Raw genomic sequence first — 25,476 nt, 5'->3', positions numbered from 1 at the left:
CATGGTGAGAATGCCATCTCATCCAGATACGCAGTAAAGGGAGTGATGATCGAAATCTGCTGGGCATAGGCTTTTTGTCCTGTGTAATTTTTTTTATATTCTTGATTTAAAGCGTTCATCTTTACGAATGTAGCTTATTTGCAGTTATGCTATAAAATGATGGAAAGTAAAACTACTTAGCTTCCTCCCCCATGGCTTCCTTGTTGAGTTTATCAAACCATCTCTTGATGTAGGTTTGTTGATCAGAGCAGTTAAATGATTACTGACTTCACTCTCCTCCTGTTCTACTAGTTGCAACTAGTAGTAAAATGGAAGGAATCATAAGTTGGGGAGTGGGGGAGTAGCAATCTTGTTTTTATTAGAAAACAGAAAACTGCATTAAGCAAATGCATAAGGAAAACTCCTCTGTTAGCCACTCAGAAGCTGTCTGTGTGCCCTGGCCCTTTTATGCTTCCTTAAGTGTCTAGCCTTTAAGGACGGTTTAGTCCTGCCCATACAGTGCTTGGAAATTAACAAGTATTTGTTTTGATGTGATTCTTAAAATTTGCCATGTCTGTGTCTCAGTGTCTTGCTTCAGCTAGTTTTATATGCTGACACTTTCAGAAAACATTGAGACCAGTAAGTACCCTGTACCTTTGCCTAAATGCATTCTATCTTTAGTAGCCCTCAGCCTAAACAGAGCTCAGGACTAGTCTGCTAAGGCTCCGTCATTGGCTCTCTCTGCAATATAATGTAGTTATCTAATATTCATTGACTTAACTTTCACACACCTTTGCTATAATAACTGCGTTTTAAAGATACAGAAACAAGTTGTTTAAGTATAACTTGCTTGAAACTAGTTAGTGTCAGTGGAGCCTTCATGTTTTAGATCAAATGTCACCCTCCCAGGCCTTCCTTGAACACCCTGTGTTACGTTGTGTCTCCCAACAGACATGACTTTCTCCTCTTGCTTTATTTATTGTACTTAACACCTTCTAGCATACTATTTTTTAAAATATATCTTTATTGATTTCAGAGAAGGAAGAGATGGAAACATCAGTGATGAGAGAGAATCACTGATTGGCTGCCTCCTACATGCCCCCACACTAGGGATCAAGCCCACATATGACCTGACATGGAATTCAACCGTGACCTCTTGGTTCATAGGTCAACCCTCAACCACTGAGCCACACCAGCCGGGCTCTAGCATGCTAATTTTTTTCTGTGTCCCTGCCCATAGTAACCCCTCTCTACTCTGCAATAAGAATGTAATGAGGCCAAAGTTTGTCTGTTTTGTTTACTACTGTATCCCTAGCACTTACAATAGTGTCTAGCATATAGTAGGTGCTCAAGTACATTTATCAGAAGGAATCAATTAATTATACCTTATGCAGAATCACCTGATTTGGGGTTTACATCTTAATCACTCAGAATACTATTAATCTGTCCCCTCATTGTCATGATCAGAGTCTCAGTATGGCAGCAGTGGGGCTTACCTGGTAGAGACTGGAAAGAGGAAAGAAGTCATGGCTTAGGATTCAGAAAACTTCAGAAGCAGGCTGTATGTGGGCTTGGGCCTTTGGGTTCTGGGTCTGACCAGGCTGAACTGCAGGGGAGATTTCATTAGCCAGTGAGCTCACACATTCATTCTTCTCTCAGCCTATTTATATCTTCAACTGTTTCCGTTTTTCTTCCAAATTAAGGCAGAATGAGTAGAATGTCTCCAGATAGAATGCAAGTCTGTTCTTTTAAACTTCACTTGGGAGGCCTGGGATCAGCCTTGTGTGTAGACCAGGAGTGGTGGGGAATGGTGCATGGAACTAGGTCTTAAAATAGCTGAAACTGTTGGCGCTGCATCTGATTTGAGCCAGTGTCTCACAGAGCATCAGTTCTATGCCAAGCACTGTGCTAGTCAGTGTTGCTCCCTCTCCACTAGACCACGAAATGAAACTGCTCGCTAGCCTACTTCACTGGTATAGTCCGAAAATAAACTATACATGAGCTGTGGATAACCCTACATTCTCAAGGCCTTACCATGTCCCTGTACCTGTTCTTCTACCTAAATCCTTGTTCTCATCTCATAGCTTCTCATTGGTCACACCCAAGTCAATGCAGCTCCTTACCAGTGAAGCTTGTCCAGTCCCTGCAATAGATGTATCTTATCATTCCTTCTACCCCTCAATTTTGCCATGACACCTTGTTGGTACCTACTATCTGAATGCCTTGGTGCGTAAGCATCCTAGGTTAGTAAGCATCTCCCCCACTAGATGAGAGTTCTTGCAAGGCCCAGGACCATGTCTCAGTGAGCTTTTGTCTTCCTTCAAACTCAGCGTGTGGCTTTGCATATTTAGACTTAGCAAATGCTTGGGAAGTTGAATTGGATAAGGGAAATGTTGAAGTCCTAGGCTGATCTTTAGTATTTTGTGGTTTTAGGACTCAAGAGTTTAAGCAGCTTGGGGCTTACACTGAAACTTGGTTTGTTCACAGGCAACAGCGAGTGACCAAGTCACCAGCACCCGTGCACAGAGGGAATTCCTCTTCCCCTGCCCCTGCTGCCTCCATCACAAGCATGGTCAGTGACCTTTGCCTTTGTGAATGACTTCTAGGGTTCTAGGTTTCTCCTTGTTGGGTTGTGCCTGTGTTGTATCACTGTAACCCATATGTCCTTGAGTGCCTTCCACAGGAATCATTGGTTTAATAGTCTTTCATACCTGTCTGCCTATTGGGTTTTCCCCCTTTCAGTCTGTTGGGGTTTTAGTTAAAACCCTTACGTTGGGGAAAGTGTGTTTCAGCCAACAGACAAGTACGGGCTGGAGCACACAGATGATATGTAGTATGTTCCAACAAGTGAACAATTGGAGTGGGGAGGACAGCGCGAAAGGCAGGGGGTGAGGTAGATGGGCCGGTGACCAGGGTCAGGTCATGGGGAGTCCAGCGGTGAGTTCACAAATTGAGATCCAGATCACTGGTACGAATTCAGACTGGGACTGGGGGTTTGCTTATTTGTGGAGACAAGTTTAGTTGCACAGCTGACTCATGAGCCAGCATTTATTTTATGTTTTTAGGTTTCCTTCCCCACAAATTTGTATCACCTCGTTAAAGCTGACAGATGTGGGGAAAACTATTACTCTATGTTCAGGATCCCAAGTAGGTCTTTGTACCAAGCACCTCGAAGGCAGGGTCCAGGAGTTTTTCTGTTCATAATCCATTCCCTGTCTCCTGCCATCACGGATTTGGGTTGGTTAACAAGAAAAGTTGCCTGCATGATAAAGTCATCAAAGTAGAAATATGCAGTGAAGCGACAGGAACAAATGACCCCAAATGGTGAGTTCTAGTAGCTGAGGAGAATAGGAGGAAGATAATTTTGAATGTTCTAGTAGTATAGCAAGTCCTTGAATTAGTTTTGTTCAAGGTCATTTGGTTGTAATGTTGATGAGATGCTGTAGATATAACTCTTGTTTTTATCAACTAGCCTATAGTAAAATTGGTTTCATTATATGTCATTTAGCTCAAAGTTACAGAGCCTGTCAATAATGTTAAGTGAGAAAAAATAAATAATAATGTTAAGTGAGGACTTGCTGTATAGAGAAATTTAGGCTCTGAGGTTGTCTCTGAAATGTCCTTTCCTGGCTGGAAGTGTTACTGCTCCTGGGTATACTTCTGGCCATGTTCTCCCCCCTCCTCCAAGCTAACGCCCTGGCTGGGGAAGTAGCTGCATAGGCAGGTCCCCATCATCAAGGTAAAGCTTTTTGCTTTAACTTCCTTTTTTATGTCCAACGAAGTCTAGGTTTTGATGAAAGTGAGTGTGAGGGAAGATGCACTGGGCCACCATCTATTTGCGCCACCCTGTGTCTTTCTCTCTAGTAGCCAGAGACCACAACACGGGCTTTCTCAGGTCGCCAATAAGGGCTCTGCAACTTGCTTAGTGTGTCCAGTTAATCTTGGCCTGAGAAGCAAAAGGTATTGAGAAAAGTGCTAATACTAATTGTTCCCTGCAGCTTTCTCCTTCCTTCACCCCTACCTCAGTGATTCGTAAGATGTACGAGAGCAAAGAGAAAAGCAAGGAGGAGCCAGCATCTGGAAAAGCAGTTCTTGGTGACAATAAAGACGACACTCAGAAGGCCAGTGAAGGTACTGCAGAGCTGTTGAGGGTGTACTGCCCAAGATAGTATGTGGGAGAGGGAGCATGAATTTGAGTGCTGACCAGCATGGCCTGATTCCCTGCAAAGCGCTAGACAAGATCCCTGACTCCTCTAGACCACATTTCTGTGTTTGACATTGAGAAGGCTGGACCAGCTCATAGTCACTTAGCCACTTGAAAACTCTGACCAATCTAAGGATACTACTATTAGGAAGGCATGAGCTTTAGGTTTGGACTCTTATTTAGGTTCAAAGTTGAATTATTAGTATATCTATTTGGCAAATTGATATAGTTCAACCAGTTTGACTTCTGAAAGGTTCTCTCCAGTCTATAGAGATGGTGCCCAACAAACTCTGTGCAATGAATGAAGCATACAGGACGTGTACAAAGCCTTTGTTGAGAGGCTTCTTTTAGGAATTGCACAGTTGAGATTGTTCAAGACATGGTGAAACATTCTGATGTTAGGTTTACACAGGCCTCGAATATTAGTATAAGAGCTTTTTGCCTGTGAGGAAGTTTGGGGTGGGGGGGAGGAAATCCTGTCGGTCTTACTTAAAAGGGCAGTTAAGATTCCTTCACCAGGTTCTAATTGCTATTTGAACTTTGTCGTGATAGATTTGCATAATTTTATTTGATTTTTTTCCTTGGGCTTTGAAAAAGCATGTTAATCCCAAGCAGCTGACTAGGATAGGACGGGCTCCCTCACAGATACAGACCACAGCCATATGGGCAGAGCAAGGTGCCCAGCTGAGTTACATCACCAGACAAGATAGGCCAGGCTCACTTGCCCAATAGCTATTCCTGGGTTGAGAGGATTTTAAGAGTAAAAACAGGGGCTTAAGAGTTCTTTTGTTTTTAACTTTAGAGCCTTTGGGTTTTTAAAGTGCAGCAAAGATAAACTCTGTTCCAACAAAGGGTTGAAGACTGGAAAACTTGGTGTCTACTCCCAGCTCTGTCCCTGACTACCACTATGGCCTTGACTGGGCCTGTTCATAAGGCAAATTGATGTTCCCTAATTATGCAATCCTCTAAATTTGTTGAGGGGAATCAAATAAGGATTGTGAGTTTTCTAAGAAATGAGATTTACCTTCTCCTCCCCCCCCCCCCCCCAAAAAAAAAGAAAAGAAATGAGATTTACTGGATCATTGGGAGGATAAAGTGTTTGGGAGTTTGCCATCACTAAAAATATTCTGTCTGGATCCCTACAGAGAATCTCTTGTCATCCAACTCTGTGCCCAATGCTGATCGAGACTATTCTACCACAAATCCCAAACTGTCAACATTGCAGCGGTCTTCATGTTCCACCCCACTGTCCCAGACCAACCGTTACACCAAAGAACAAGATTATCGACCTAAAGCAACTGGGAGAAAAACACCCACCTTGGCACCCCCAGTTCCAGGAACACCTTTTCTCCGTCCTGTCCACCAAGTTCCCCTTGTCCCCCATGTCCCAATTGTTCGACCTGCTCACCAGCTTCACCCAGGGTTGGTCCAAAGGATGCTGGCCCAGGGAATACATCCAAACCATCTTCCAAGTTTGCTACAAGCTGGTGAGTTTCTGACCTGGCATGACAACATTTGCTAGAACTAATCAAGTGCTGTGCTGTGGGAGGTTTTCATCCCTAGAAAGATGTTACTAGACTTTTCCATCTAACTGGTGGGCAGTGGGTCCAATTCAGTCCACCCCTTACTCCATTAAGATTAGGAACCTAGCTTAAGCATTTTTCACTCAATAAACTTTCAGATCAGTAACACTGTACAGTCAGGCTTGAAAACTTCCAGGTAGATTAACTTCTCACCACTTTCTTCTAACAGGTGTGCTTCCTCCTGGGGTGGATCTGGCTCATCTACAGGGACTATCTAGCCCAATCCTGGGTCAGCCCTTTTACCCTTTACCTGCTGCTAATCACCCTCTCCTGAACCCTCGTCCTGGGACTCCTCTGCATCTGGCAATGATGCAACAGCAGCTACAGCGTTCAGGTAGGTTCAGGAATGGGCTAGGTGAGCTGGGTGTGGCTAAATAGGCTTTAAAGTTTTGGACCAGTTCCCAGTGAGGGGGATGAATTGACATAGACAATTCATTCTTTAACTTACCCTGCAAGACTGGGGTAAGGGTATAACCAGAGATGAGGATGATGTAAACCAACCTCTACAGGATTTGGAATTCCTGTAAAATAGAGAGCCAACTGTGCTCTGGCGTTTTTTTTGTCCTTTGCCTCTTAGAAGAGGAGGCTGAAAATCCTTCCAATAGAGGTTCAACATAGGGACTGCCCAGAGTAGATGCCCTCTCACCAGCTAATGTTAGTGCTTCTGTGATGTGGCTGCTTGCTGTGGGACATAGTAGTCATGTCATCTACTAGAGTGTCTTCTGAATAGCTCAGCTTTCCAAGGTCTATCTTCTGGCATTTGCAAAGGAATTTCCTAGAATAAATCATCAGATAAAGAATTCTGTTTGGAGTTTTATGGATAAAGCTGAGTGAGGCAAGACCTGATACAGTACTTTCCCCCTCATGTTCTAACTCTTCCTTTTTTTAAAAAAAATGTATTTCTTTATTGGTTTCAGAGAGGAAGGGAGGAGAGAGAGAGAAACATCAATGATGAGAGAGAATCATTGATCGGCTGCCTCCTGCATGCCTCCTACTGGGGATCGAGCCCGTAACCCAGGCATGTGCCCTTGGCCGGAATCAAACCTGGGACCCTTCAGTCCGCAGGCTGATGCCCTATCCACTGAGCCAAGCCGGCTAGGGCATAACTCTTCCTTCTTATTCCCACAGTTCTTCATCCTCCAGGCTCTGGTTCCCAGGCAGCAGCTGTCAGTGTCCAGGCGACCCCACAGAATGTGCCCAGCAGGTCAGGCCTGCCCCACATGCACTCCCCACTGGAGCACCGCCCCAGCCAGAGGAGCAGCTCCCCAGTGGGCCTTGCCAAATGGTTTGGCTCTGATGTGCTACAGCAGCCCCTGCCCTCCATGCCCGCCAAAGTCATCAGTGTGGATGAATTAGAATATCGACAGTGAATAAGGCAGGCAGGCTCACCTAACCCTGGACCTATGGTGGCACCCTGGTCAGGACTCTGCTTGGTTTACAGGCTTTTACTTTGGAGCACTCTGTGCAAAGCTGTTTAGGAGGCCTAGGCATCTGGTGTGGTCTGCATGATGGAAGCCTACGTGGTCTGAATACAGGATGCACAGTGTTGTCAATGCCGGAAGTAGTCTTTCTTTTTTTGTAAGATATGTGAATGAAGTGTTGGTGTCTTCACCAAGAGGTGGCACCTAAGGGTTCTGAGAAAATAAATGTATAGACCCTTATGTACAGACCTGTGTATAAATAATTTTTGTATATACATATAGGATAGCTTTTTTGAACTTATACAGCTGTACATAAAAGTAGCTGATATTAGTTAAGTCTGTGTCTAGTTTGTATTTCTTTCACTTGTACATTTGGGACTTTCTCTTTTGGTTGATTAAAGTTGCATATGCTGTGAATGAAGTGAATGGCATTATTGTGTTTATTTCCTCTGGAACCCCTTCCTCCTTGTTTCCAACCAGCTGACCTATCTAGGTCAATAGGTTCCTCATGGGAAATTAATCTGGTTTTAAGTTTTCTTTAAAACCCATGGCACTGTCCTAGCTCGTTTGTCTCTGGATAGAGCATCGGATTATTCCAGTCAAGAGCAAGTACCTTGGTTGCAGGCTCAATCCCCAGTAGGGGACGTGCAGGAGATAGCAGACCAACGATTCTCTCATCATTGATGTTTCTATCTCTCTTTCCCTCTCCCTTCCTCTCTGAAATCAATAAAAATACATATTTTTTAAAAATGGACCAGTGATATCAAGGCTTATATCCTACAAAGTGACTGGAATACCAGGCCTGAGGGGCGCTTACCTTCTGAGTCAAACTCCAGAAAGACTCGGAGGGAAACAACTGTCACCAAGAAAACAAGTACTAGAGAAGCCTGAGTATGTGTATAATCCCACGTCTCCGTCCCTCACTAACGGCTAGCTCTAGCTCACTTCATCTATAATCTCTCTTCCTGCAAATCCGTTTCCCTTCCTGACTTTCTCGGGCTACTATCCCTTTAATCCATAATGAAATCATCTTTGAATTCTCTTCCTCTAAAAAGCAAGTCAGTCACCAAGTTTAAATTTCTCCTCTGTACCCATATGCCCAACACCTGTCCATATTCTCACTAGCCAGTCCACCAAACAAAGATTTTTGCCAATTTCCCATTATCCGAGCATTCCCTTCAAAATCCCTTATTCCCAGCCCAAAACCCTTAGTAGACTCTCAAGTAGTCCTGACCGCACTCCTCCTAATGTAATCTCCCACTGCCATACGTAACACATGATGTATACACACAAGCCTGCTCTGATCACACTGGCTGCCTCGCTTGCAATGTTCTGCCTCCATGCTTTCAACCAGGTTATGTGGTTGAGGCCCGGACTGCCATGGGGGTTCAAGCAGAAAGGCTGGGCTATAGAAAAAGGGACACTTAGTGGCCAACCAGGCAGCATGGTTCAGCTAAACATTCAGCCCAGCACTGACAGCCATGCTCTGACGAGGGCAGGCAGGGAGCCCAGGAAAAGCACAGGAACCAGTGACGAACCAACGTCCAGCAGACACTGTGCTAAGCATTTTACAAGCACCACATCCCTTAATACTAACAATCTCCACTTTAGTAAGTGCTATCACTGTCCCCATGTTATATGAGGAAACTAAGGCTTATTGAGATTAAGTAATTTGTGCAAACTTCCAGCTAATTAGAAGTTAACCTGCAATTCAAACTCCAATGTGCCTGATCAGAGTACTTTACTCAGTGACCACACATCATCTCCCAAATGGGCTAGCCTTGCAAAGAATAAGCAGTTAATGTACATCAAGTCTTTCGGCAGCATCTAGGAAAGACCACTTGAAAGGACTTAAAGGCCACAGCCAGTTGGAAGGATTTCCCATGATTAAACATCAAATTAAGATGTTGCAGCCCAGCTGGTGTGGCTCAGTGGTTGAGTGTCAACCTATGAACCAGGCGGTAACAGTTCAGTTCCCAGTCAGGGCACATGCCAAGGTTGCGGGCTCAATCCCTGGTGTGGGGCATGCAAGAGGCAACCAATTAATGTGTTCCTCTCACATCAATATCTGTCTTTCCCTCTCTCTAAAAATCAATGGAAAAATATCCTCGGGTGAGGATTAAAAAAAAAATGTTGCAGTCAGCTCTGACTGGTTGTTCAGTAATTAGAGCCTTGGCTCTGTCAACCAAAAGTCCATGATTCAATTCCCAGTCAAGGGTACATACCTCAATTGCAGGTTCGATCCCTGGTCCCAGTCAGGGCTTGTCCCAGTCACGGATCATGCAAGAGGCAACCAGTCAAAGTGTCTCACATCAATGTTGCCCTCGATCTTGCTCCCTTTCTCTGTCCCTCCCCGCTCCCTTCCACTCTCTAAATATCAATGGAGCCGAAACGGGTTTGGCTCAGTGGATAGAGCGTCGGCCTGCAGACTGAAAGGTCCCGGGTTCGATTCCGGGCAAGGGCATGTACCTTGATTGTGGGCACATCCCCAGTAGGAGGTGTGCAGGAGGCAGCTGATGGATGTTTCTCTCCCATCGATGTTTCTAACTCTCTATCCCTCTCCCTTCCTCTCTGTAAAAAAGCAATAAAATATATTTTTTTAAAAAAAATAAAAGATCAATGGAGAAAATGTCCTCCGGTGAGGATTTAAAAAAAAAAAAAAATGTTGCAGTCACATTTTTATCCAGTTCACACTCAAGACTAAGTTCCCAAGTCACCCCTTATCCAGCTGCCTCGCTGTACGTACCCATCCATACTTAGTCCATCGCAAAACAAATTCTGACAATGACACATGACCTGCACATAGCCAGCTGGCCGTCAGGTCCTTTATGCAGTTCAACACACAAGGTGACACCAAGTTAAGACAAGTGAAGTTCCAATTTGGGTACCTCCATCTCCCTCCCCTGAATCCTGATCCAGTGGTTGCCAAAGCCAGAAGGGGCTTGAGGTGGGGTGCTTGGTCGTGGGGAAAGCTGCAGTGGTTGGCCCGGCAGACAGGGAAAGGGGAAGCTTCACTTCTTCACAATCTGAATGACATCCTCGTCCTCCAATGTATGGTCTTTACCCACTTTTTGAGGATTGTGTTTCACAGAGAGGCCCCAGACCAGAGCACTGTATGGAAGGGAAAAAAGAACAGTATAAATAATCACTTAGTTTAACTACCTGCCAGCCACCTTTCTGCTCAGGTTTAGCATTCAGGCTCTTAAGAGCTACAGTCCTGCAACAGTCAAGGAACCCTCTGCCTAGTCAAGAATCACACTCAAAATTCATTCAGAGGCTTTAGCTTCCCCAGCAGTGCGACACCCTGGACCTTCACATACAAAGTAGCATAGAAGGTCTTTGGAAGTTGTGTAATTCCTTATGTTCCAAAGCCAATTTAAAAAAATCAGAGAAAAAAAACACAAATGAGAAGTGTGACAAGATGAGCTTAAAATTAAGAAAGCATGGGTTTATTATAGAGAAGTACCCTGAAATGATTCAGATTGGAAATTAATTCTCAGAAATACAGTGTCAGTTATCAACTGTTAAAGAATACCAGTTTATATTGATTCTACTGAAACTATCAGTGGGTAACTGATAAAAAATGTAGGACCTCCCTTCCTCAGCCATGCTTGGAAAATTCTCCCTATCAAGAAACCATAACTGGGCCCTGACCAGGTAGCTCAGTTGGTTAGAGCATCGTCCCAATATGCCAATGCTGTGGGTTCAATCCCCGGTCAGGGAACATACAAAAATCAACCAATGAACACACAAATAAGTACAACAACAAATCAATGTTTCTCTGTCAAATCAGTAAATTAAAAAGAAATACATATACTTGAAGATAATGTCTATCCACAGATCTCAAGTACTAAAAATATGCAGCACTACTGATGGAATCTGGTAAACAAGACACTGAGACCTGAGACCTGCCTCACAAAAGCTAAGAACTATGTACCAAAGGACAGAAAATGGTGGCCATATTGCTATTAATGCTATGCTAAGAATTTCTAGTGAAATCAGTAGCTCACCAGGAAAAGAAGGCACCACATACATGCCCATGATACTTACTATTTAAATTCTTTAATAAGATTTTTGTGAATCTTCATGCAGAAATCCTCCACAGTGGTCCTGGAGTAAGGCAGCACCACTGGGGATGTGTAATCTGGCAACTGGCCTTTGGGTTTGGTGTAACTAGAACAGAGAAGAAGCAGAGGTTGCCTACTTCTTGGTATGTTTCATGTGCTGAATGCAAATCAACCCTCCATCACCTCTGAGAACAGATGCACATAACCCCAACTTGAGAAAAAAAGTGCCCTCAATATGGCCAAGCAGATGACAGGGATGAATTTGTGTCTCCAAAAAGACTTTATGTTAATGAGCTCCAGAAGACATCATTGAGAGACGGTCTGGTTTAATTCCCACAGCAATATTACCCAATTCACTAAGACTTACATCCTCACAAGTTTCAGATAGTCCCAGATCTTTTCCAACAGGTCATCAAAATTCCAGCGGTGATGAGCAGAGATGGGTACACAGTGAGGTACCTTATAGATGATATCCAATTCCTCAATGGAGATCTGATCAATCTTATTTAACACATAGATACAGGGGATATAAACTCTATAAAAGAAAAACAGGACATTAGTCTGTAGCTGCTGACAAGACTCAGTTTGATTGTCAGTACCCCCTCATCCAGAATCCTAAATCAGAGACTCTCCAAAGGGATCATATTATGCAGATCAACACCACCACCCCCGCCCGGCCCCACAAAAATAAACTTCCTACCGCCCTAAACGGTTTGGCTCAGTGGATAGAGCGTCAGCCTGTGGACTCAAGGGTCCCAGGTTCGATTCCGGTCAAGGGCATGTACCTTGGTTGTGGTCACATCCCCAGTGGGGTGTGCAGGAGGCAGCTGATCGATGTTTCTCTCTCATCGATGTTTCTGGCTCTCTATCCCTCTCCCTTCCTCTCTGTAAAAAATCAATAAAATATATTTTTTAAAAAAAAAAAAATAAACTTCCTACCAAAATAAAGTAGAACATCCAAAAGGTGAACTATAGGTAACAAAACCCAGGCGCTAGTTCCAGCCATGCAGCTAACCGAGAGAACATGCTACAGTGAAAAGAACACAAGCTTTAGAGCAGTGGTTCTCAACCTTTCTAACACCGCAACCCTTTGATGCAGTTCCTCATGTTGTGGTGACCCCCCCAACCATAAAATTATTTTCGTTGCTACTTCATAACTGTAGTTTTGCTACTGTTAATGAATTGTAATGTAAATATCTGTGTTTTCCGATGGTCTTAGGCTCTACAGCAGCGGTTCTCAACCTGTGGGTCGCAACCCACAGGTTGAGAACCGCTAGCAGGGTTGCCTAAAACCATCGGAAAACACAGATATTTACATTACAATTCATTAACAGTAGCAAAACTACAGTTATGAAGTAGCAACGAAAATAATTTTATGGTTGGGGGTCACCACAACATGAGGAACTGCATCAAAGGGTTGTGGCGTTAGAAAGGTTAAGAACCACTGCTTTAGAGTCACACAGACTGCATCTACTCATAGCTCTTTCATTTCCACATATGTGCCCCTGGACAAGTCTCAGAGTTGATTTCCTACAAAGTTGTTTTCAGGAATGTTAAGAATGTAAATGTATTTCTAAAACATATTTCATGATCATTTTTAAAGAATAAAAAAACTTGCCCAGCTGGCATGGCTCAGTGGTTGAGCGTCAACCTATGAACCAGGAGGTCCCGATTCGAGTCCCGGTCAGGGCACATGCCCAGGTGGTGGGCTTGATCCCCTGTGGGGGGCGTGCAGGAGGCAGCCAATCCGTGATTCTCTCTTATCATTGATGTTTCTATCTCTCTCCCCCTCTCCCATCCTCTCTGAAATCAATAAAAATATATTTTTAAAAAGTACTTTAAACACAAATCTGGCAATGTCACAATCCCAATGTCCAATCAATGTGGCAGCTAAGGTTAGTATTAAATAGGCAGGTCACAAATTCTCAGGCGTCAACTGCCTCACTTATGAAATGCCTAAATCAAAGCACTGGCTTTATTTTCAAATGAGGATCAAATAAATTCATCTAACTAATCGGAACAAAAGAACAGGAAGGCAACTAGAAAATATTATATCCAAATGCCAGAAATAATATTAACAGTGGTTTCAATTATTTAATTTTAAATATTAATAGTAGTAATGTTTCACGGATTAGGGTTTTAGCTAATGTACCCTTAGGTTAGAGAGAACAGACACAGCCTGCTCTGAATTCTGTAGGATCGCCTCTAGGACTTCTCACATGGATTAATTCTTGGAGCAAAGACTGAGAACTTACCCTCTTCAACCATCATATGACACAGAGCTGAGGGGACAGCCTAGTTCACAGCAAGTAACTGAAATGGGGAATCGGACCATCATAATGAAATTTTAAAGCAAAGAAGGAAGTTAGAAAGCAAGATCAACCCTTCACTTTACAGCCAAAGAAACAAAGGCCCACTAATATTTCAGATAGTAGCACAGCTGGAGTTCTAGAGTTAGAATCAAGGGCTGCCATATTCATGATCCAATGTTGTTTCCATTAAGAGGCTTCAAATTCAAACTCAGGCACCAGACTACAGTAGGTCCATACCTATTTCCTTCCACCACATCAATGAGGTCATCCGCTGTGGCATCGCTACGCAGAGTCACATCGGCATTATGAATTTTGTATTCAGCCAGAATGCTCTTCACAGTTTCAGCATCCAGCTCACTCTGAGGACACTGAATGGACATAGAAGACAAGGACTGGTCAGAGAGCAAAAAAAACTCCCAAGAGTATCCATTGATGAATCTTGGTAACCTTAGCTAAGGTGCAGCAAACCCATTTCTAAAGACTGCTATCCTGGATGAGAATAACGGACTTATAGTAGGAAATAGTAAAAACTAAAAATCTTTCCAAACTCTAAGGAAGGAGTTATGGCCTGAATTGTGTCCCCACAGCCCCCACCCAAATTCATATGTTGAAGTCCTAGTATCTCAGAACGTAACTTTTTGGAGATAGGGTCTTAAAGAGGTAATTAAGTTAAAGTCATGTGAGTAGGTTCATATAAGAGCAAGAATTTTTGTCTATTTTGCTCCCTCTTCCATCCACTCCCCAGAGCGTAAAGCAATACTTAGCTCATGGTAAGCACTCTATTAATCTGTGTTGAATGAATGGCGCCACCTACTTCATGCAAGCATAAGATTGGTCTATACTCCCAGACCACCTCAAACAGATAAGCCAAAAGAGGAAACCAAATGGAGTTGCAAAAGTAAGTCTGAGACTGACTCTTACCCTACTCTTGATTCTTGTCAATCATTACAAGGTAACTGTGTTACTTCAATTAGTGCTAGAAGTCAGGTAATTTCCAAATGACACTGTCCCTTAGCTCAATCCATTCCACCCCAGTGTCTTTAGCAGCCTGCCCCATACCACCTTATCCACTTACCGTGGCTGTGAGATTAATGCCTCCCTTATCCTTCTTCTTAAAGCCAATGTTGGGAGGTTTGCTGTTCAAGCGAAGGCCAAAGCCTTCCAATTCATTTTCAATGATCTTCTTATGTCCCAAGGGTTTGAGGACATCCAGAACAATCAGGATCAAGTTACACGTTCGAGCCACTGAAGAATTAAAAAATAAAAATTATACCCAGGCAAAGTTCATTAAAGATTTAACTAATACAAATACTCAATAGTATGGGGGTGGGGGTGGGGGAGAGTTCCTGCACTTAACAAAGGATTTTTTTTTTTTTTAAATACATGGACACACATGAAGTTCTTAAGATTAGCAAAGATTTATGCCAGGAAGATAAAGGGGGCAGAAGGGTAGTGTCAGGGACAGGGGGGAAGAGAATGAAATCAATAAGACTTCTTTTTTGTTATTGATTGGAGAGAGAGGGGGGAAGGGAAACAGAGAGAAACACTGATTTGTTGTTCCACTTATTTATGCATTCACTGGCTGCTCCTTGTATGTGCCCTAAGCAGGGATGGAACCTGCAACCTTGGCGTACTGGGATGATGCTTTAACTAACTGAGCTACCCGGCCAGGGCTAATCAGATTATTTTTGGAACTGTAAGTACCTAGAAAAATGTTGACCGATAGGCATTTGATCTATTGGACCATTTGGAAAATATTAGCACACGCAGAAAAGTAAACAAAACCAAACAATAGCTAATTATTTACTCCATGGAAAACAGCATTGAATATAAGTTACTCAGACATTACATAAATCATGTAAACCATGACTGATGACTTAACTAAAAATTGTGATAAAACTTCTTTAAAAAAATGGAGTAAAAGAGTTTATCCTCTACCATAAAAAAACAATAGATATCTAAAATTAATTAACCATGAAATAGCAATTAAGGCATAATTTTTAAAAGTATGAAGGTAGCCTGGCCGGTGTGGCTCAGTAGTTGAGTGTCGGCCTATGAACCAGGAGGTCACGATTTGATTCGAGGTCAGGCACATGCCCAGGTTGCAGGCTCGATCCCCAGTGTGTGGCGTGAAGGAGGCAGCCAATCAGTGGTTCTCTCTCATCATTGATGTTTCCATTTCTTTCTTTCCCTCTCCCTTCCTCTCTGAAATCAATAAAAATATATATTTTTTTTAAAATGAGGTGATGGCGTGCAGACACTTTTTAAAAAAGTATGAAAGTAAGTAGCAGAAGAAACAGTTGAAGAGTTGACAGTATAGTTGTCAAAGGGGAGTGACAGTGAAGGTGAGGAAAGGTGGGGTAGCAGATAGTTGCAATTGATGATTAGCCTTTCATAAGATTTTACTTTAAATAAAAAGAAGGAAAAGCATGGGTGGGAATAAGGAAACCTCCGTTCTAATGCTAAATCTTCCATGAACACTGCAACACTGGACCAAAGCACTTCAACTCTCCTGTCCTTAGTGTTTCTCCTCAAATGGGGATCTGAGGTCCCTTCAAGTCCTGACATTCTATTCTGGTAAGAATTGGGTAAAGCTATGCCCTTCACTATAATGTCATCTCAAAGTCCACAGTCCCCATCTAAACAACAGTGTCTGGTAAAGGAATGATATTCCAGGATGGTGGCCCTGGACCACTCACCTGCAATGACTTGACGGCCTCTACCTTTCCCGTCCTTGGCACCCTCAATGATACCCGGGAGATCCAGGAGCTGCAAGATTGGGGGGGAGAAATGGGAAAACTGATAATAAATCTGAGCAGATCAAATAGAATGATTTATTTCTCAAATATACAAATACAGGAGATATAAATCAAATGTTCCTTATGAGTATGTGAATATTATTTTAACGAAGCATCTTCTAAATGTCAGCTACAGGCTTTTTATATATTTTATCTAGTTTAAAATGCCTAACAATCCTATAAGATAAGCATATTAGCTGAGTTTCAAAGTGGTGATTTACTCAAAGTCACAACCCTAACAATTCAAATAAAATTATAACCCACATTTTTGGGGCCAAGTGCATTCGTCTCTATTAATATCTTTCAGTATCAACCCACTTTTTTTAGAGAGGGGGAAGGGAGCGGGGGAGAGAGAGAAACATCCACGTGAGAGAGAAACATCGATTGGTTGCTTTCCGCCCATGCCCAGACTAGGGCCAGGGATCAAGTCTGCAACCAAGGTACATGCCCTTGACTGGAATCAAACCCAGGACCTTCAGTCCAAGGGTCCACACTCTATCCATTGGGCTTAACCGGCTAGGGCTGATCATATTTTTTTTTAAATATATTTTATTGATTTTTTACAGAGGGGCAAGGAGAGGGATAGAGAGTCAGAAACATCAATGAGAGAGAAACATCGATTCAGCCACCTCTTGCACACTCCCTACTGGGGTTGTGCCTGCAACCAAGGCACACGCCCCTGACCAGAATCGAACCTGGGACCCTTCAGTCCGCAGGCCGATGCTCTATCCTCTGAGCCAAACCGGTTAGGGCTGATCATATTATTTATTAAAACTTTCTAATGGCTCCTACTTAGGTACAAGATAAAATTCAACTTCCTTAGTAGGCATACAAGGTCCTTCATAATTCTGCTCCAAACTACCTTCCCAGATTCAGTTACTAACACTCCCTGCCCCACACCTGGGCTCACACCACAGTAGGCTGTTCACCATTATGGCTCCCTGAAGTAGCCCTTTACCTTTACTGGCTGGTGAAATGCCTTTTGAACTTCAAGACCCACCTCCAGCCCTAGCAGGTCTGGCTCAGGGGATACAGCGTCCGGCTGCAGCCTGAAGGGTCATGGGTTCCATTCCGGTCGATGCCAGGGCACATGCGGGAGGCAACCAATTAATGGCTCTCTCACATGGATGTTTCTCTGTGTGTCTCTCCTCCTCCCTTCCACTCTATAAATATCAATGGAAAAATGTCCTCAGAGGAGGACTGACAACAACAGAAAGGCCCACCTCCAATGTCACTTTCTACATGAAGTTTTTTTTGTTTTGTTTTTTTTTGGTCTTACCAGACCTCCCCCACGCCCAATCCTCAAATGAAAAAGTAGTCCCTTCTTTCTCTGTGTTTTCACAGATCTATCCCACTGTAGTATTGATTGACTTTACTGCTCTATCTCCCTGCTAGACAATAATCAGAAAGCAAAGATCAGGTTTGGCATATGGAGAGCTCCCAATAAGTGCTTTTTAAATGAATGAAAGGATGGATTTCCTCCCTTCCTTGTCCTGCAGGACTGACTCACCTGGATCTTGGCACCTTTGTATCTGATGACACCAGGCACAGTGGTCAGAGTAGTGAACTCATAGGCAGCCACCTCAGAATATACCCCGGCCAGGTTACTGAGCAGTGTTGACTTCCCCACAGATGGAAAACCCACAAACCCAATTCGAGCATCACCTGTCTTGGCCACATCAAAACCTACAACATCAACAAATATCAAAAAGAGGAAGAAAGTTATCCCTGAGTGTTGAGACTCATGTAATTACTTTTCCATTCTGGCTACCTATCTGACTAGGACCTATTTCTGCCATTTTGTACAGTTTACATCTAGAGTAGAACTTAAGCATACAAAATCCCCCTATAGCAATTTGCAATGTTTAATGGACTGTTTAGGTTTTCTTTCTTTTTTCTTTTTTCTTTTTACAATGGCTGCAAGCAGGTTCAAAGCCACATTTGTGGCCCTTCTCTAGAAAGTGTACAGAACATTGACATTACTTTTGGTCCTAATCTTCTCTCTCTCGATTTCTCTGGCTTAAGCTTATTCTTCCTGCCTTCGTGTCCCTTGGCATCCATATCCTTAATTTTTATCTTGACTGTCTATATGTACATATTTCTGCAAGCCGATGTAAATCTGCAAGCCGATGTAAATCTATCAGTACAATATACTCATAAATAAAAACCCTAATTTATTTAGATAACAGCCACTGGCCTTTGAAATCAGCAGAATGAACACAAATCAAGAATTTAGGCTTAGAAAGCATAAATCTTCTTTGATAGAAATTAAAAAATTATTTCTGGGCCATATGCCCGTATTATTTTGATAAAAATTACGCCAGAGGAAAACAATGTTTAAGGAAAACACAAACCTTCTCCTGGCCCACCGCCGCCGCCACCCTTCGGGGTAATGAGTTCCCTGCGGAGCTTGGCCAGGCGGGCCTTCAGCAGCCCCAGGTGGTGCGCGGTGGCTTTGTTCTTCTGAGTCCGAGCCATCTGCAAGGGGAGAATCACAGCCCTAAGTCAGAAGCAGTTCCTACAGGCTCCAAGATCCAGAATAAATGCTCCCCCACCTCCAAGAGAATGGTGTGTGTGTGTTTTTTCCCCTAGGTCCCTCTTAGGTCAGTATACCCGTACCCACTTACAGGGGTCCTCAAACTTTTTAAACAGGGGGCCAGTTCACTGTCCCTCAGACCGTTGGAGGGCCGGACTATAGTTTAAAAAAAAAACTATTGCCCTGACTGGTTTGGCTCAGTGGATAGAGCATCAGCCTGCGGACTGAAAGGTCCCAGGTTCGATTCCGGTCAAGGGCATGTACCTTGGTTGCAGGCACATCCCCAGTAGGAGGTGTGCAGGAGGCAGCTGATCGATGTTTCTCTCTCATCGATGTTTCTAGCTCTATATCCCTCTCCCTTCCTCTCTGTAAAAAATCAATAAAATATATAAAAAAATAAAAATAAAAATAAAAATAAACAAAAAAAAAACTATGAACAAATTCCTATGCGCACTGCGGGCCCGGGACGCGTCGGCTGCTGAGCAGGACAGGCAGCGGCACCCGGCGGGCCGGATAAATGTCCTCGGTGGGCCGCATGTGGCCTGCAGGCCGCAGTTTGAGGACGCCTGTGTTAAAAAGAGTAAAAACCCATTCTCTCCATCACCCAGCCCATTCCCCTCATGACAGAGCAGACAAACGACGTGTATAGAGAAGAGACTAAAACTCATCTGCTGATTCCCTTTCTACTGCTTGTACCTGGCGTGCCCCACAGAACACAAGGTCACCACTTTCCCCAGTTTCAAGAGCTCTGAGCACAACCATCCAGGTGGAACCAACAGCTACCACAGACGTGGATCTACTCCCCGATCCTAGTCCCGGGAAACGGAGCCATCAAAGCAGAGACTGGGGCCCTAACCGGTTTGGCTCAGTGGATAGAGCATCGGCTTGCGGCTTGCGAACTGAAAGGTTCCAGGTTTGATTCCAGTCAAGGGCACCTACCTTGGTTGCGGGCACATCCCCAGTAGGAGGTGTGCAGGAGGCAGCTGATCGATGTTTCTCTCTCATAGATGTTTCTGACTATTCCTCTCCCTTCCTCTCTCTAAAAAAATCAATAAAATATTTTTTTTTTTTTAAAAGCAGGTGGGGTTTCGAGAGGTGACAAGGAAAGATACTGAAGGACGTGAGCAGTCAGGGCTGGAGTAAGGAAACAGGATTCGGAACACACACACACACACACAATCAGAGATGGAGAGAAACAAACAGAACAAGGAGATACCAACCCAGGTGCAGGGGTGTGGAACGCGGGCCCGTGAGGAAGGGTTCGAGGAACGCGGGCGCGGTCTGAAGGGAGTCGGAGAACCCGGACCTGGGCATAGGGGAGTCGGGGGACGCGGGACCAGATTGAGGGGAGTCGGGGGACGCGGGACCAGATTGAGGGGAGTCGGGGGACGCGGGACCAGACTGAGGGGAGTCGGGGGACACGGGACCAGACTGAGGGGAGTTGGAAGACGCGGGACCAGACGGAGGGGAGTCGGGAGACGCGGGACCAGATTGAGGGGAGTCGGGGGACGCGGGCCCGGGCATAGAGGCGTCGGGAGACACCGGTGCGGGCTGAGGGGAGTCGAGAAACGCTGGCCCGGTCTGAAGGGAGTCAGAGAACCTGGACCTGGGCATGGGGGAGTCGGGGACGCGGGACCAGGCTGAGGGAAGTCGGAGAACGCCGGCCCGGTTCTGACGCGGCTGAAGAGAGTTAGGCAGGAGCGACAACCGCCGAAGCAAGCAAGCTCGGACAGACAGTGAAGCGCCAGTTGCGCCCATTACCTCGGCTTCGATCTCCGCAATCTTGGCTAAGGTGCTGCTCATCGTGGCGAGTCGCGGGGGGGCGCAGCCACCTCCACACTTGACTATCTCCGTTCACACACCCGCCGCGGACCTGCCACAGCCACCAGGCACGACAGTGCGCAAGCGCGCGATTTCCTAGTTCCCGCGAGAGAGCCCCGCGCGAGGTTTCCCCGCGAGATCTACCGCGTCTCGTAGTCTCCTCCCCCTCGGCCAACCCCGCCCCGTCCCGCCAGCCAGCGCGGTGTCATAGAGCCCGCGGGAGATGGGGCCAGAGAGGCCGCCCCAGTCCCTGCCTCCCGGAGCGCGCGGAGGGTCGCGCGCCGCTCGGCCCCGCCCCGCCCCGCCCCGCCGGACCTGCGCCCAGGCCCAGCGCGTGGTGTGTGGGAGCTGCTCCTCGCTGCGGCCCCCAGACCTGCAGCCCCCAGATCCTGGGCGTCGGTGAAGCGTGCACTCAGGCCTTCCACCTCTCTTCCTCGCCCGCGCTTTACGGGTCCTGGAGCCCCTTTTCATGCTGGGGCGACACCCGGGCGGACTTATCGGACCCCTAGGTTGATGGAGAGACCGGTCTTCAACCTGTCTCGCCCTCTTGGAAAAAAGAAAATGCTCTTTTTTTTCATCACTCACAACTATATTTAGGTGTCTGTTTTGTTTACCCGCCCCCCCCCCAACCCCGAGTAGAATGCATGGCACATGGTGAGCCCACAATAAAGGCAAGATTAAATGGATAATCCCCTGAGAACCGGTCCTGAAAATTTTGAAACTATGTTAACGCCCATCAATGGGAAAACCGATAAATAAATAATGGTCCTTCTATGCTGTGAAATACTATTGCAGCCATTAAAATGTACATTCGTGTGGTCTGACTCAATAGATGTCCAGGATATATATATATATATATATATATATATATATATATATATATGTATATATATATATATATATTTAAAGAACACCTATGTTATGACCCCATTTATGTTTTTTTAATTAGATATTTATATAGATGTTCATGTATGAAAGTGCATTGTCTAAAGGCCGGAATGAAAGGATACACTCTCAACTTCTTATGCTGGGATGGGACGCCAGGGAAGGGAAGCCTTTCGCTTGTTATTCCACACATTATGTCGTTGGAATTGTTTGAAAGCTGACTGTATCCATGTGATACTTGTGTAATAATAAAATTAAAAATTTCACAACCCTCCTCTTTCCCAAGTGTCCTGTGAAGAGGAAGCCAAGACGTCCAGGAGCTGTGTGCTGGTTTTGAAATCCGCTTCCTGTGGGATCAATGAATTCTTGTTGATAGATTGATTGATCCATTGGGAGTGGCAGGCCAGGCTTAACCCACATGGCTGGCCTCCACTCCGCCCCGGGGAGGGAAGTTTATTTATTTAAATTTGTAAGTAAGAACATTTCCAACTTGCCGGAGACAGAAAAGGAGGTTTTATTGGGCATAAAGGAGGGACTAGAGAAAGGAAAGCTTTTAAACAAGGTCCCCAAAAGGGTCCAGGAGTTTTGTTCTTCTTTTCTTTAACCTCAGCCCTTTCATAAATAAGTTAAGGGGTGATGGGGTAATTAGATCCCGCACCATCAGTAATGGAGGAGGGAAGAAGAGGAGAGGAAGTCCAGCTGGAATGGGATATGATCAAAGATCAGTCTTAAAAGACAGATAGCATCAAATCAGCAGGCCTTCCCTAACTTGGAGTACTTAAGGAATTAATTGGCTGACAAGATCGAGGGCATCACTGCTCTCCTTAGCAAATCTGTCGTAGGAGACCTGCAGCTGAGTTAACTACTTCATTGCTCAAAGACATCCCGGGACCCACCTTGGAAGCCCCAAGCCGTCAAGAATGCCAGAGGGTGCCGAAACCGGTGTGGCTCAGTGGATAGAGCATCGGCCTGCGGACTGAAGGGTCCCAGGTTCCATTCCGGTCAAGGGCACGTACCTTGGTTGCGGGCACATCCCCAGTGGGAGATGTGCAGGAGGCAGCTGATCGATGTTTCTCTCTCTCGTCGATGTTTCTAGCTCTCTATCCCTCTCCCTTCCTCTCTGTAAAATATCAATAAAATAAAATAAAAAGAATGCCAGAGGGTAATAATCACCTCCGCCAGGGCCCTGGGTGGCCATCTTATTCAACAAAGGCCTGTTTTGCATGATGGCTAAACCACTAATGCCTTGGCACTGTGTTTCTAACAAACAAACAAAAGTAATTAAAAGTAAAATGGAGGAAAGGCAAAAGCTTCACCGCTTGCCGGGACCCTCCAACCACTCTGAAGTAATTATACTTCTCCAGATGTGTGAGGGTTCTCTGGAACTTGTTTTTTTCTGCTCAGTATGCTATTGTCCCTCCCTTCCTCTGCACCACCCATATCTGGCCTAAGTCTTCCTCATCTTCATAGTTTTCTGATCTGTATAATCTCTGAGAAGCATTCCTTGGCTGAGGAGGGGCCGCCTCTGGCTTCCCCCCTCACAGGTTCTCCGCCCAACCAGGGTGCAATCACTCGGCTTCTTGAATTGTCTGACTCACCACGAACCCCTGAGCCCACGAGGGAGGAGCAGGATGTATTTCCAGCAAAAGTGCAGCTACAGCAAACTCTTGAAACATACTTATTAAACAAATGGAAATAAAAACAAGAAGGTAGAAAAAAAAAGTTTTATAGAAGCGGAAGAGATTTTAATATTTTTCCCCCTAAATGAACATTTCTACCTTGTTTCAGACACCATAGAAACGGAGAGCTAAAACACCTGGGTCTGGTTGATAGCATGAGAAGTAAAAGGGTAATGACACATGAAAAAATCATGTTCTCACTTTTTTAAAAAAATATATTTTATTGATTTTTTACAGAGAGGAAGGGAGAGGGATAGAGAGTTAGAAACATCGATCAGCTGCCTCCTGCACACCCCCCACTGGGGATGTGCCCGCAACCAAGGTACATGCCCTTGACCGGAATCAAACCTGGGACCCTTCAGTCCGCAGGCCGACGCTCTATCCACTGAGCCAAACCGGTCAGGGCATGTTCTCACTTTTTTAAGTTTAGCTTCTAAACAGGTCAAAATTCCCCGGATACTGCAGCAGTAAAGACTGGGAAGCCCTAGATGAAGGGAAGTTATTAATATCATTGGTGAGTGGTAAATGCTTTGCTTTTAGAAAGGAAATTCTCAAGAATGTGCACATGGGGTATAATGAAGGCAGTTCTTCTCTATAAAAACCTTATCTCATAGATGCAAAAAATAAAAGTGCACAAAAGTCACCCTGACCGGTTTGGCTCAGAGGATAGAGTGTCGGCCTGCGGACTGAAAGGTCCCAGGTTCGATTCCGGTCAAGGGCATGTACCTTGGTTGCGGGCATATCCCCAGTAGGAGCTGTGCAGGAGGCAGCTGATCGATGTTTCTCTCTCATCGATGTTTCTAGCTCTCTATCCTTCTCCCTTCCTCTCTGTAAAAAAAAATCAATAAAATATTTTTTTAAAAAAAGTGCACAAAAGTCTTCACTAAGTCAAAGTCTGAATTTTTTTTCTTTTTTTCATTCAAGTGGGTAATTCCTGGGTCCATATAGTAAGTACTTCTAGTCCTTCATCTCAGTATGCATTGTGTGTCAGGGACTGGGCGAGGCATTGGGAATACCTGCCCCCGCCCCGAGCGAAGAGGAGAGGGGTACAGATATGCAAATACCCAAACCTCAGCCATACAAAGCCCAGTGAGGTGTCAGGAGAGAGAGAAACAAGGTAAGGTTCAAAGGAAGAAGCTCTCACATCTGTTTTGGGAAGAGATGGGCCTGGGGAGACCGAGATGGGAGAGAGAAACCAGTTCAGGCAGGAAAGCACACGCAGAGCAGCGGAAAGCCCAGCGCACATCTGTGGGCTCCACAATGACGCTGAAATGGCGTGAGAGTGTACAGGTTAAGAACATCCCCAAACAGAACATGGTTCTTGGGGATCACCGCACATCCTGCTCACTGAGATGGTGAGTATGGTCAACATGGCCAGTCATGTTTGTGGTTAAAAGGCAAAACAGTACTTTACTCAAAGGTAATTCACTTTCCTTCATTAGCCTTCTTCTGAAAAAGGTGTAAAACTGTCCAAGAGCTTGTATTGTTTGTTCTAAGTACGCTCAAAACGGAAGAAATAAGCCGAAAAGAAGTCTAATGAAAACCCTGGACTAGAAATGTCAATCTAGGCCAGTAAAAGGGAGGCAGTGAGAGGTGGGGAGACTAGATAAATAAATGTGCTCTAAAAGCTTAGTCATAATTTAATTGTGTTATGCTAATAAAAAATATATATCTTTGATTATGATGTTAGCAAGGGGAAGGAAGGTAACCATGGTAGAATTGAAAAGCACAGTCGAGGTTCTGAAATAACAGGGGAAGAAGGAAATGTGATTAAGGCAGCAAAAGTAGGGAAAAGGAGAAAGAGGAAATAAGTAAAATAGGATGAAAGAAATAATATCCAATATATCAGTTATTATACAATAAATGCTGAATTCCACTCTAAGAAACAGAGATTGTCAAATTGGATATTTTAAAAAATCTAGCTGGATCTTAAATATGAAAACAAAACAAAAAAACAACCCTGCCCTAACCGGTTTGGCTCAGTAGATAGAGCGTCAGCCTGCAGACTGAAGGGTCCCAGGTTCGATTCTGGTCAAGGGCATGTACCTTGGTTGCGGGCACAACCCCAGTAGGGAGTGTGCAAGAGGCAGCTGATGGATGTTTCTCTCTCATCGATGTTTCTGGCTCTCTATCCTTCTCCTTTCCTCTCTGTAAAAAATCAATAAAATATATTAAAAAAAAAAACACACCC

At 44.6% G+C, this 25,476-nt stretch overlaps 2 protein-coding genes across 4 annotated transcripts in view; one reads left to right on the top strand and one right to left on the bottom strand.

The window, feature by feature from the left end:
- EIF4ENIF1 (eukaryotic translation initiation factor 4E nuclear import factor 1) overlaps nt 1–7,608 on the top strand; it is a 34,157-nt gene extending 26,549 nt beyond the window's left edge. For both annotated transcript variants that reach the window (XM_080650803.1, XM_080650802.1), the window contains exons 15-19: nt 2,467–2,551; nt 3,978–4,110; nt 5,329–5,670; nt 5,936–6,100; nt 6,895–7,608. In XM_080650803.1, the coding sequence (XP_080506929.1) occupies nt 2,467–2,551; nt 3,978–4,110; nt 5,329–5,670; nt 5,936–6,100; nt 6,895–7,136 (967 nt within the window). In that variant the 3' untranslated portion in view covers nt 7,137–7,608. The remainder of the gene's footprint in view (nt 1–2,466; nt 2,552–3,977; nt 4,111–5,328; nt 5,671–5,935; nt 6,101–6,894) is intronic.
- Nucleotides 104–20,825, bottom strand: DRG1 (developmentally regulated GTP binding protein 1). 2 transcript variants are annotated; one of them, XR_013959592.1, is made up of 10 exons: nt 20,662–20,825; nt 18,719–18,842; nt 17,875–18,050; nt 16,266–16,335; nt 14,642–14,811; nt 13,804–13,934; nt 11,622–11,789; nt 11,238–11,360; nt 9,135–10,298; nt 104–1,161 (listed from the first exon to the last, which is right to left on the bottom strand). XR_013959592.1 is itself a non-coding variant. In XM_080650804.1 (9 exons), exons 1-9 carry the CDS (start codon nt 20,701–20,703, stop codon nt 10,199–10,201), a joined length of 1,104 nt encoding a protein of 367 aa, XP_080506930.1. In that variant the 5' UTR covers nt 20,704–20,825; the 3' UTR covers nt 7,602–10,198. The 2 variants fall into 2 exon arrangements, 1 of the variants encoding a protein (XP_080506930.1); XM_080650804.1 differs by lacking the exon at nt 104–1,161 and having other exon boundaries at nt 7,602–10,298.
- Between the last annotated feature and the right edge of the window lie 4,651 nt (nt 20,826–25,476).

Source organism: Plecotus auritus, assembly GCF_963455305.1.
Source record: "Plecotus auritus genome assembly, chromosome: 13".
Taxonomy (NCBI): domain Eukaryota; kingdom Metazoa; phylum Chordata; class Mammalia; order Chiroptera; family Vespertilionidae; genus Plecotus; species Plecotus auritus.
This window is presented reverse-complemented; position numbering and strand designations above follow the sequence as displayed.

Bases quoted from the DNA above. Each gene is read 5' to 3' on its own strand.
- DRG1 (XM_080650804.1), bottom strand. From the start codon at position 20,703: ATGAGCAGCACCTTAGCCAAGATTGCGGAGATCGAAGCCGAG. The intron at 16,336-17,874 runs GTGAGTCAGTCC...CCAATCTTGCAG, and splicing joins ACAAAGGTGCCAAGATCCAG to CTCCTGGATCTCCCGGGTAT. The intron at 11,361-11,621 runs GTAAGTCTTAGT...TCTCTGTTCTAG, and splicing joins TATCTGAAACTTGTGAGGAT to TTACACCAAACCCAAAGGCC.